The 13,857-nt window shown below is 40.7% G+C and overlaps 1 protein-coding gene across 1 annotated transcript in view; it reads right to left on the reverse strand.

Moving 5' to 3' along the window:
* Positions 1-1,113: 1,113 nt before the first annotated feature.
* Positions 1,114-13,857, reverse strand: part of LOC127660067 (GDNF family receptor alpha-4-like) — a 73,231-nt gene continuing 60,487 nt past the window's right edge. The window contains exons 6-8 of the mRNA XM_052150131.1: positions 5,141-5,271; positions 3,887-4,050; positions 1,114-3,459 (exon numbers count right to left, since the gene is read on the reverse strand). Of these exons, the coding sequence (XP_052006091.1) occupies positions 3,325-3,459; positions 3,887-4,050; positions 5,141-5,271 (430 nt within the window). The 3' untranslated portion in view covers positions 1,114-3,324. The remainder of the gene's footprint in view (positions 3,460-3,886; positions 4,051-5,140; positions 5,272-13,857) is intronic.

The following is a 13,857-nucleotide window of genomic DNA, read 5'->3' on the forward strand; positions in this document are numbered from 1 at the left end:
CCTGGAGCTAATTCTCCTATGTTAATTGTCCCAATGTGTGGAGTTTTGGTCTCAGGTCCAGAATGTATTGAATTTCGTTCTTACTCTCTGAAGGTCCCTCCTCCCAATTTTCCCACAGAACATGGGTTTCTAGATTGCCCTCGGGGCTTGCTGCCGTAAAGTAATTCAAAGGTGGGAATCCCCCGTGGAGGCTTGTGGGACCTCTCGTACTGAAAATAACAGAGGTTCTAGCAACTTATCCCAATTTCACGTGTCTTCGTGTACAAACTTCCGAACCATATTTTTAAGGGTCTGATTAAATCGCTCGACCAGGCCATCCATCTGAGGGTGATACACACTGGTGCGGATTGAATTAATCCATGTATAGTGTACGTGACATAAACCAGGTGCCCTTATCAGTTAGGATCTCTTTCGGGAGGTAATTTTAAAGAGTGCCTCTGCAACACTGCATGCTGAAATGTTGTGCAGGGGCACTGCTTCAGGGTATCACTTTGCATAATTCACCATGACAAATACAAATTTATGCCCCCTGTGCCGTCCATTCTAATGGGCAGATAAGGTCCATGCCAATTCTTTCAAGGGGACCTCGATCAACAGAAGAGGGCGCAATGACGTTTATGGAGTGGCCGGTGGATTCACCAACTGACATTCGAGACATGCAGCACACCACCTGTGTACATCCCTCTGAATGCCCGGCCAATAAAAACGTGCCATGAGACGGTGCCATGAGACATCTTGCACTAAATGTCCCACCATCGGATTTTAATGAGAATTAACAACTAGGTTGAATCTGCTTTTGATTAAGCGTCCTGCGTCATTCGATACAACCTATCTTTAATAATTGAAAAGCAGGAATAGGAGAGCACAAAATCGGGTCTGAATATTTGGACCATCAATTATTCTCACTTTCTCAAAGGCATGCCTGAGAGACTTGTCTCTTATCTGCTCCACTGGGAAATCCCTCATGGGGATATGGCGATGGTTCCCATGCACACACCTCACCTTCACCTGGCGGGCTATACCTAAAGCCTCACCTTGAACCAAGCTTTGGTGAATTGAAGTCCCCCTTGGTTACTCACTGGTATACGGTATGTCCCTGCTCGATCGGGGACGGTTTATGATGTGTCGGGAACCCGGACCCATGGCCCCAAATCCATCACCAGGCATTGATCCTGGATGTGTCCCGGTTCCATGCAGTGCCAGCACACTGGCCCAGACCTTACCTCCACACCTGGGGCCCCGGATTTACCAACCTGATGGGGTGGGTTAACTGAAACAAAGGGGTTTGGAGCAATAGAAACCCCCCATTGCCGGGGGTAGGGACAGGAACAGTATGTGTTTGGGATGGGGATGGGGAAGAGGGAGAGAGAGAAAAGGATTTGCTGTCTCCTGGATGCACCGTCAATTGGTTCTCTTCCAGTAACACCGGATGCTAGCACTGGACCCACGCCGCCATTCTCTTCGGCAGACGGTCGACAAACTGCTCCAGCACCGTCAGGTTGATGATTCCATCTGTGCTGCGGAGCTGTTGGGTGAAGGCACGTGGGCAGCCGAACTCACCGAATGTCAGCGCCCGGAAGCGCTGATGGTGTTGCTCTGGATTATGGCCAACCCGCTGCAGGATGGCTCATTTCAGGTCCGAGTACTCCAGCAGAATCTTGATAGGTAGCTGATTTTTTTGCAAGCTGAGCCTCCCCCGACAACAGCGGCAACAGATGGACTGCCCATTGCGTGTGGGTCTCCCCACGGCATGCTCGAAAATGAAGGCTTTGTGGTCGTCCTGTGATCCCATTTTCACCAGCGTGATCGGAGGCACAGCAAGCGTGGTCGGGGTTGCTGCTGGAGTACCCCCTGTGGCAGCAAGCTCCAGATCACCTGTCAGCCCTCCACCTGGGCTTGCATCAGGCCTGGAACCGTTGTTCCTGTTCCGACCGCAGCTCCAGGAGGGCCTGTTGTTGCATTTGGTCGGCACTCCATCACACCCCCGCCTCCACAAAACGTTTCACCACACATTTGGCCCCAAGCATGTTTATGACAAAGACACACCCTGTGGAATTTCACCGGACAAACTTTTCCAAATTTGTATGCCAGTAAGTTCACATTTTCTTTTCTGAGTCACAATGGAACCACAACAGGCTTTAAATGAACCAGCATTTTTATTAGTGGCATATGATGAACTAAAGTATGTTCCATAATGAGATTCACAGCATTCCTTTAGAAATATCAAGGGCTTGTTTTCCAGGGGGTTGGTGCAGGACCTCTGCATATCCAAATGTCCATCTTACCCCATTCCTATGAAACTCGATTAATATTCATACCTATATTTGCATTTATTCCCTCATAGAGATACCATATTATACATAAAAACACTGGATTGCATTCACTTATAATTGCGTGTTCTTACTTATGTGTGCAGGAAACACACAACATTTCCGACAAACAGGTCACAACAGGTGTGTTGTATGCACATAAATTTGTTCTTACTCTCATTCTAATGTTGTTGAAATTATTCACACATACTGTAGGTTTTACACACAAATACATGCGTTCGCATGGTTAGTGAATGAGACCAACTGTTCTGGTATACAAGTGCTGTGATGTAGTCAAAATAGTAGTCAGAGTCTTGAATTAGTATCTGAAGTTTGGTCAAGTGAAACAGGGATAGCTTATGTCCCAGAAACACATTCTGCATTTGGAGTGTTGCTTTGGAAATATATTCTTTACTTTCACCAAAAGACATATTCCATTATTGATCAGAAATAGCCTGTGTCGTCTCCTCAGTCAAGCTGAACAGAGTGATATTAAATCCCTGTTTTGCGCAAGGGGATGACTAAATGGTTGAACAAATGCATGAGAAAATATAAAAGAATGAAAGAAAGAAAAAGCTTCCCCTGTCTTCTCTCCACATTTCATCAGAAATGCATTGCGGAGTGCTAGCAGGTAATTTGTACTTAAGAAACTCAGAGGATTCAGTCTTTTGAATTCCTCCCCTCCCAACCCAGCCCGAAAAAATGTGATTTTACACTGAAACTCTTCATGAGTTTTGACACTTTGTGACGATATGTACATATGTACAGGTACGCTTTCCACTGGCCTTTGTGTTTTTATAGACACATTCAATTCTACAAAAGTGCCTTGCAAATTGTACTCCATAGGTTTCACAGGCAGATCCACAGAAACAGAGATAACATGATGAATTCAATGTCAGAGAAATTAGGCCATTATGGCCGGTTTCTCAAGCTCTGCAGTTGAAGAAATGTTCCAGTTGGTCCAAAATCATGGGCCAGTAAGAATAAATGTCACAAACTTCATTCAGTCCACTTACTAACCGTAGCTGAGGAAGAAGTTAAGAAACACACAAATGCAGACAGGCAGCAACACTGCAGCAAATACATGAGCGGAGTTCTGGTGTGTGTCAAAGGACGCAGTGGAGTCAGACCAAATTCTCACCTTTAACTCCTGAGAAACAGAAAAAAAATTGAGGTTTGGAACACATTCTGAATTCATGTTAATTTAATAATAATTAATTTGCAACATTGCTTAGTAACAGTAGACAGCCCACAGTTAAGGCTAATTATCTTGGTTGAAGAATTGCTTAATCTGATTGTCATTACAGTAATAATACAGTATATTGAACTGCAATGGAACATGGGTATTTTTTACCATATTGATGTTGCGATGGCAAAATTACTATAATGCATGGCCTATTGTGGCTTATTGCTTTTATAAATTCACATACATAAAGTACAATGGCATTACTATTGTTTTTAACCATATCTTTAAATCTTACTGTAGCCAAATTATTGTGTGAGTCTTTTTGGAGCCACACTACAATCAAGGTAGTCACAATCCTATAACCAATCATTTCCCCATCTCTATCCCTCACCTGTGTGGGTTTGGCTGGGCTGAGAACATTCTGTTTAGTATCCATGGTAACAAATACAGGAGTCCTTCGCAATACCCCTCTGTCCGTCACAGAATTTAGCCGTGCCAGTTGGGTGGGAGTGGGTATGAAGTCCATTCCATTCCCAAATGTCTGGAACGCATTCCCTATACATGTAACAGACAAGAGGTCCACAGCTCTGAGTGAAGACATTCTGACTCAGCTAAAGAAGCATAATAAATACATGATTTCCATTCACCACTGGTTCTATTATCAGTTGCTTATTTGAATTTTGGTCTGAAAGAGCAGCTCGCCAGTTTCGATTTGCTTGATGTGAATACAGACTTTGAGTGCTCAGTATTCCAAGACGGGACTGGATATTACTCAAGAGATTCATGTTTGCTTGAGGCTCCTGAAATAAAGTAGAAAAACTATTTGCTTTGTATTTTTGAAAGCTCTTTAAATGAAAGAAAAGGTAACCAAAGGAAGGAAGGAAAAAAAGAAAGATAAAGGAAATGGAAGAATATTTCTACATTTTGTATACAGTACAATACTTGTATTCTACACATATAAATGCATACAATGACCCTGTTACTGAGACTTCAATCAGATTTAAAATATCCCTACTCAACCCACAGACAGATCATTTAAAAATGTGACACTAAAAATGCTTTTCAAAAAGTCTGCCCTGGTTCTGCTCAAAAGGAAATTCAAGACATAAGCCATGAGATATGGATGAGGTAATGTTTTAAGTTTTCTATCATTTGACAGAGGTGAACTGAATGTTTGAATTTTGGTGAATGCTGGGTTGATCTGACAGTATAACAGAGCAAGTATGATTAACACTGTAGCAAGAGCAGACTTAATATGCACTGTACTGTGCTGCTGTGTAGGACATCCAACATTAAAGTTTCTACCTTAAAGAATTACATGCTTTATAGGTTGCTGATAGTAATTATATTAATTCCAGAGTCTCCTGTTTAGAATACAGTATGTCGCCATATTTTCCCACCTTACCAACTGCAGTGGCCTTCATTTGCATGGATTTCTCAATAAACATGTCATGTTAAACAGTCTATGCTCAAAGCGGGCAAGATATTCATCAAAAGTGATTGTTCAGTCATAACTAACGTAAAACAATAAAATGTGAAGTCTCATCCTAGACTTCACACACAGTTTGTTCATTCACCAATCAGATGCTTATGACAGAGACATGACAACTTACAGAGAGGATGTACAGGAGCAGCTTTGACTTACTGAGACAAACGTTGTCTGTGAAATAGTCCAGGAACTCTGTGCACTGATCTCTCGGATTGCCACTGGAAGAACACGAGCACCAGGGAGCCACGCTGGATGTAGAGTTATCCACATAGTTTGGGGTGATTGGACTGCCTGCAATATCAAAAGGCCTGTGTGAGCATGCAGACATTTGGGATTTCCCACAACACAATCATCAATATGCGATATTGCTGTAATATTGCATACTGGATTCATTTAATTCAAACCTATAAAATATGTTTTAAACCTCTTGAACCTTTGATGGTGACTTTTTAAAAAGACTTTATGAAATGGAAGTGCATAGCTAATTAAAAGGGATATAATATAATGTAGTAAATATTATATAATGTAATATAATATAACACAGCATGTGAAGAGCTGTATCCGGACCATTAGACTCCTGTATAAACTGCAGAATTTCTGGCATATTCAGAAATCTACTGGCCCTGAATCTCAAAATCCACAGGTCCGTTTACATCCGATTATATACCATTTTGGATGTATAATGACTGACAATTTATTCCGTGTTATGGCCAGTTGTTGGCATGGTAAGTAATCCTCTTAAGTTGTCTGTCAGGCGACTTTTTCTCACCTGAGCCATATTTGCATTTCTCACATTTTGGATAAAACAGTCACCCCTATTAGTCATTTATCTCAAACTGCATTGGCTGCCCTTAAACTTAACCTAACCTTAAATCTTGACACCAGTGAACCATTGGGTCACTGCATACACTGGCTTTCATTTTATTGGTTACAATTTATTTAGCACACCCCTAAATATTGCCAGCTATTGGACACACCATAAAGCCTTGGCTGCAAAAAACTATGTTATTGCCCAGGAAAAAGATACACTTTGCAGCACACATTGACCTAACAGCATGTTGTTGAAAAGTTAACATAGTTACCAGAGGTGGGTAGAGTAGCCAAAAAGTGTACTCAAGTAAAAGTACAATTATTTAAAAATAATAATTACTCAAGTAGAAGTAAAAGTGCTAACATATATATATATATATATATATATATATATATATATATATATATATATATATAATTAATTGAATAAGAAAGTATCCAATTAAAAGAGTACTAAAGTAGTGAGTAACTTGTTACTTTCACAAATTACATAATGACCGTTAACTTCCATTAACTTCCATTATATAATACGCAATAAAAAGATGTATTACAGAATTATTATTATTAATGGAAACTATGTCATCATTCCACCAAAAAATACCACCAACACATCAGCTTCAACACACGAGGGAACCAGGTTTTGGACCATTGCTATTCTCCTTTCCGGGATGGCTACAAATCCCTCCCCTGCCCACCATTTGGAAAATCAGACCACTCTTCAGTTCTGCTTCTGCCCGCTTACAGGCAGAAACTGAAATGGGAAGCACCCACCCTCAGAGCGATCCAGTGCTGGTCGGACCAATCAGACTCTTCGCTACAAGACTGTTTTGATCATGCGGACTGGGAGATGTTCCGGTCCGCCTCTGATGACGACATCGAGGCTTAGGCTGATAGCGTAACGTGTTTCATCAGGAAGTGCGTAGAGGACGTTGTGCCAACCAAAACAATACGGATCTACCCCAACCAGAAACCATGGGTTAACGGTGATGTTCACGCGGCACTTAATGCGCTGACCTCCGCTTTAAATTCCAGGAACGCGGAGGAGCATAAACAAGCCAGTTATGCCCTCCATAACTCTATCAGTGCAGCCAAACGCCAGTACAGGCACAAAATTGAAGGACAGATCAACACCACTGACTCTAGAAGTATGTGGCAGGGAATTAACATCATCACGGACTAAAAAGGGAATAAAAACTCCGCTGTGAACACCGCTGCCTCTCGCCTTCATGAGCTTAATACATTTTATGCTCGTTTCGAGGACAATAACACCGCCCTCGTGGAGAGAGCACTCGCGGCTGACGCTACAGATGATGGTCCACTCTCCGTCTCTGTTGCGGATGTAACCCGATCCTTCTGACGGGTGAACATCTGTAAAGCCGTGGGTCCAGACGGACCTGATTAGTCGCATCATCAGAGCGTGCGCAAAATAATTGGCTGGTGTTTTTACGGACATTTTCAACCTATCCCTCTCCCTGTCTGTAGTCCCCACATGCTTCAAAACGTCAACCATTGTGCCTGTACCGAAGCAAGCCACAATCACTTGCTTAAATGACTGCCGTCCTGTTGCTCTGACCCCCATCATCAGCAATTGCTTTGAGAGGCTAATCAGAGATCACATCTGCTCTGTGCTGCCCACCTCTCTGGACCAATTGCAGTTTGCCTACCACAACAACCGCTCCACTGATGATGCCATTGCATCTACAATACACACTGCTCTCTCCCACCTGGAAAAAAGGAACACATATGTGAGAATGCTGTTTGTAGACTACAGCTCAGCATTCAACACCATAGTGCCCTCCAAGCTTGATGAGAAACTTCGGGCTCTGGGCTTAAACAGTTTGCTGTGCAGCTGGATCCTGGATTTCCTGTCAGGCAGATGTCAGGTGGTTAGAATGGGCAGCAACATCTCCTCATCACTGAACCTCAAAACTGGAGCCCCGCAGGGCTGTGTTCTCAGCCCACTCCTTTATTCCCTATACACACATGACTGTGTGGCAACACATAGCTCCAATACCATCATTAAGTTTGCTGATGATACAACGGTGGTAGGTCTGATCACTGACAATGATGAAACAGCCTACAGAGAGGAGGTGCACACTCTGACATGCTGGTGTTAGTAGCATAACCTCTCCCTCAACATCAGTAAGACCAAGGAGCTTGTAGTGGACTTCAGGAAGAAAGACAGAGAACACAGCCCATCACCATTAATGGAGCACCGGTGGAGAGAGCCAGCAGTTTCATGTTCCTTGGTGTCCACATCACTGAGGAACTCACATGGTCCATCCACACTGAGGCCTTTATGAAGAAGGCTCACCAGTACCTCTTCTTCTTGAGACGGCTGAGGAAGTTTGGAATGAACCACCACATCCTCACACGGTTCTACACCAACACTGTAGAGAGCATCCTGATACGGCAATAGCACCGCCCACAACCGCAAAGCCCTGCAAAGGGTGGTGCGAACTGCCACATCATTGGAGGTGAGCTTCCCACTCCAGCCACCCGAGTCATGGGCTGCTCTCACTGCTACCATCAGGCAGGCGGTATCGCAGCATCAGGACCCGCACCAGCCGATTACATGACAGCTTCTTCCCCCAAGCAATCAGACTTTTGAACACTTGATCTCTCACGGTCAACAATCAGCACTGCACTTTATTAATCTTCTTAATTAAATTATTAATTAAGAGATCTTATTATCTCACACTGGACTGTCAAATATATTCCCCTCAATACAACTGCATATATATATATATATATATATATATATATATATATATATATATATATATATATATATATATATATTTGATATACTCTTATTTTTTATTTTTTATTGTATGTGTATTCTATATTGTGTGTATTGTTTACTGTACATTGTATATTATATTGTGTTGTGTTGTGTAAGTATGTGTACATTTGATATGTAAATTGTGTTTTGTATATATGTTGTTATTGTAATTGGTATATGTCTCATCACTGTCATGACTGCTATGTTGCTCAGAATTGCACACAAGACTTTCACCTACTGTTGCACATGGTACATGGTAGTGTGACAGTAAAGTGATTTGATTTGATTGATTTGAATTGATTCAACATCATGTTGTTCCAAACTCATATGACTTTCTTACTTCCATGCAACACAATAAGGAGATTTTAGACAGAATGTTAGCCTTGTTCACTATTACTTTAAGTGAATGTTTTTCTCTATATTTTGAAAGTGAATGGTGACCGTAACATTCTATCTTAACGTATTTTGTGTTCCACAGAATACAAAGGGTCACACAGTATTGGAACAACATGAGGGTAGGGAAATGACAGAATATTAAATTATGGCTGAGCTATCACTTTAAAGGTTTAGTTCATGCAAAAATGAAAATTCAATAATTTACTCAACCTCATGCCATACCAGATGTGTATGACTTCCTTTCTTCTGCCGAACACAAATTATGACTTTTAGAAGAATATTTCAGCTCTGTAGGTCAGCACAATGCACGTGAATGGGTGCCAAGTAGGGACTCCAGTAGTTAAATCTTTATCCTCAGAAGTGATATGATAGCTGTGGCTGAGAAATAGATCAATACATTTTTTTTTGTTAGAAGTTCTTCTCCCTGCCCAGCAGGGGGTGAAATGCAGAGAAGAATTTGAATCATCAAAAACACTAGAAGAAGAATGTGAAAGTGATCTGTTTCTCATCCATAACTATCGCATTGCTTCTGAAGATATTGATTTAACCACTGGTGTCTTATGGATTACTTTTATGCTGACTTGTGTGATTTTTGTTTTTTAGCTTTAAAATGTTGGCACACATTCACTTGCATTGTATGGACCAAAAGAGCTGAAAAATTCTTCTAAAACCCTTCATTTATGTTCAGCAGATGAAAGAAAGTCATACTCATCTGGCTTAAGGTACAGTGAGTAAATGATGAGAGTATGTTCATTTTTGGGTGAACTATCCCTTTAAGTGCTATTGTCAGAGCTGTTTGAATTTGTCCATAAGAAGAGAGGTGTGGAAACCTTTATTAAGGTGAAAATTATATATAATGCTGAAATATAAACCAATGCAAGATCATGTTTTATTAATGGCTACTTTCTCTATTTCATATCTTTATGTTGTTAGTTCTGTGTAGTTACAGTTTTCAGTGTCAAAAGAATTTACATCATTAGTTCTGTGCACAGTAACATTGCTCCCTAAATGCAGAGTAAAACTGATGTCACAAGAGACCATATTTACAGAGTCACCCTGAAAACGACCATCACCATGTCACAGAAAAGGCCGTATTATCATTAGAGCCACAACACTATCTCAGCGTGCTGCCTTAAATTGGAGCTGCAATTTTAATCTTGAAATATCCGCTTGACTTGGTGTAAAATGGTATAGCATGACGAAACTATTATTTTTTTCAATGTGCAGAGCAAAGAAAGTGTTTCATTTTGAAGAGCTTGATGCTGCAGCTGTGACGGACTCGACTTGAGTGACAGTCTGTGACAGCGCACACAGCTGGGTGAACTTCCACTGTCATAAAATTCCCATTCAATAATCTCTCAACAAATTATGCATTCATTAAAATTAAACACAGTAATGTAATGACAGGAACGCAGCCAATTGTAAGGAAGTAAAAGTAAAAAGAATATTAATAAATATTAACTTGAGTGAGAGTAAAAAGTACCCACTTTTAAATCTACTCTAAAAGTAAAAAATTGTCAGAAAATGGTATTACTACTGATACCTTCTCTTTTGTCTGACTTAAATGCTCAGAGGAAGTACTAAGTACGCATCTGCCTGCAATACATTCCACAGGTAGAAACAAACTCCCCACAGGGCTCCCAAAAAATGTCTGTCTGGGTGAGGGTGCAACCATCAGAGGCGGGTAGTAACACACTACATTTACTCCATTACATTTACTTCAGTAACTTTTAGTGTGGTTGACATTTTCTGAACAAGTGATCATGGCCTTTGACCAAAGCTTTAGGCATATTAATAGGCAAATACATTTCTGCATTTTAAAATCATAGATAAAATCAAAACTGTCACATCATCTGCAGTCTCTTCTAGTGTAAATCTACTCTAAAAGTAAAAAATTGTCCCTAAAAGTTACTGAAGTAAATGTAATGGAGTAAATGTAGTGTGTTACTATCCGCCTCTGATGGTTGATGGTTTGTTTCTACCTGTGGAATGTATTGCAGGCAGATGGGTACTAAGTACTTCCTCTGAGTATTTAAGTCAGACAAAAGAGAAGGTATCAGTAGTAATACCACTGTGCACAATGGTTGAGATTTAGGCCTATTCCTAAAGTTTTCATATTATTGTTTTTTATGCAAACATCTGATTATTTTTTAACACCAGAAATTTTAGGTTAACTTATTTTATTCACTTCTTAATTTTAGTTTCCTTCTGTATTTTACAGTAACTGTTTTTAGTTGGGCAAATTTAATTGTTTGCATTACATTTCTTTAGTACAAGTATTAAAAAAAGAAATAAAAGTAAATAAACTATTATGTGATTTTCTGCAATACAGTCTGGTTGACATTTTCTGACCAAATGATCATGGCCTTTGACCAAATGCTTTAGGCAGTTGTAATGATCGATCCATTAGCCATTTAAATGAACTATTATGTCAGCACATAGTTAATAGGCAGATGCATTTCTGTAATATCTGTCAAAACTGTCACATCATCTGCAGTCTCTTCTCCTAGCCAGTTCACATGATCCTCATCCCCTGCATACTAGTCCCTCACTGGACTGCAACTCCCATCATACATTGCCTCCACCTTTTTCTCTCACACCTGTTCATTGTTGCTCGTTATCTGTGTATTTAAACCCTGTGGTTCTGTCATTCTGTGTGATGTGTTGCCAGTTCTTTCCTAATCTGCAATTCTGAACATTTATTCCTGTTTGCCTTTTTGGATTTTTGACCTGTGCCTGTTTATTGTGGATTTTGCCTCTGTGATCCCATTTTGGATTTGTTCGACTCTCTGGACTCTTTTCTGGTTCTGTGTTATATCTGATGTAGTTTAGTTGATGTTAATTGCATCATTTTAATTTCACATGTGTTACCCTGATGGTGTTTAGTGTTTGTCTCTCTTCATGTTTATTGGTCATTGCATCTGAAGGACCACTATTGATGAACTTCATGTCATCATGTGCTTTCTGTAATTACCACATTGATACATATGGTATACATTATAATGTGAAACGCAGATTTATTTATTTGTTTTATTTAATAATATAAAAGGTAATGCACTGTAAAATGTATAGGCATCAAAATTACATCCCCTAAAAACTGAAATGTGGTTACCGTTTTTTTTAACAGTGAATTTCTGGCAACCACAGCTGCCAGATTTTTTACTGTAAATTTAACAGGATTTCAGTGCATAATATGGTAGTTTAATTTCTACATTAGTCTTGGGATTTTGTTTGTCAGTAAATTAATACATAGATCAGCACTTTGATTAAGAACATGACTAATTGGTCTTGTGGTAAATTTTTGTTTTTAGAAGTTTTGGATTTCTAATTTGCCCAAACATAACTTTTTATTTTAATAAACCAAGATTGCATCTGTACATCAGTGGATGTGTGTTACACAAAAAAAATGCAATTACAGATGCAGGGAGATGAGAGTTTGACAGATCTGTAAATGAAAAAACAGCAATTCTGAAGTTCAGACAGCGACAACAACAAACTTTGGGCACCAGCAGTGAGAACCCGGAAAAAAGTTAATATGCACTGAGCGCCAGTGAACAAGATGACACCGATCATGAACAACCGTCTCCCATCAAAAAACCCAGCCATAAAACAATTTATATTGGGAGGAAACTAGTTGAGCACTAGTGTGCCCAATCAGCTCACCTGAGAGAGGAAGAGAAAGAGAAAAAGACCACAAACACTATATACACACAAACAATAAGGCTGAGAAGGCAATCACAATGGGGGACATGTAAAAGTGTGCATGCTGCGGAAATCTGCTGACAATAAATGACACCGATAACAGCCACTATAAACACTTATCATAACTTTCAAAATAACACATTCAGCACCGAATCGCCAGTTAAAATGCTCGAAGATGAAAAAGAAACTCCTACTCAAGAAATGGAGATGTTTCATCTGGATTATGCACATCTCAAAAATTGGTGAGGATATGTCTAACCCATCTCAACCCAAAACTGACAGTGATGTATCTAGTAATCGTTCAGTGAATACTTGGAATCAACTGATAACTTAATCTTTTACCTCTTTTTCCACATATTTGTCCATGTTGTTGAGGAAATAAGCTCATCAACCCATGAGAGCCCAAACACTGTACACGCACGGCAATAGTACGTATGTGATTTGTTGATGCTGTGATTGGCCGCTGCTATAAACAATTAAGGGATTGGTCGTTGCTGTAAGCAATCACACTGTGGGTCTGTAGTCATTTGTGCATCCGGTGAAAGTTTTGGCATTTTGACATGAACAAACCCCTACACGATGTCAACATCAACTATAATATGCTTACATTTATATTTAATACATTTGGATACCCCTGTAGTTGGCACACACTCTCTGATCCCCCTTTTTGAAGAGGGGAACCACCACCCCGTTCTGCCACTCCTTAGGCACTGTCCCAGATTTCCACGCAATGTTGAAGAGGCGTGTCATCCATGACACCCCCTCCACATCCAAAGCTTTCAGCATTTCTGGTCAGATCTCATCAATCCCCGGGGCTTTGCCACTGCGGAGTTGTTTGACTACCTCAGTGACCTCCCCCAGGGAAATAGAATCTGATCCCCCATCATCCTCCGGCGTGTTGGGATTTAGGAGTTCTTCAAAGTGTTCCTTCCACCGCCCAATAACCTCCTCGGTTGAGGTCAACAGTGTTTGCTGTATACAGCTTGAATGGTTCCCCGTTTCCCCCTCCTAAGGTGGCGGACGGTTTTCCAGAAGCACTTTGGTGCGGACCGAAAGTCCTTCTCCATGGCTTCTCTGAACTTTTCCCACACCCACTGCTTTGCCTCCCTCACGGCCAAGGCCGCAGCCCTTCAGGCCTGTCGGTACCTTGCAACTGCCTCCGGAGACCTCCGGGACAACA

The sequence above is a fragment of the Xyrauchen texanus genome, chromosome 19 (genome assembly GCF_025860055.1).
Source record: "Xyrauchen texanus isolate HMW12.3.18 chromosome 19, RBS_HiC_50CHRs, whole genome shotgun sequence".
NCBI classification, from domain to species: domain Eukaryota; kingdom Metazoa; phylum Chordata; class Actinopteri; order Cypriniformes; family Catostomidae; genus Xyrauchen; species Xyrauchen texanus.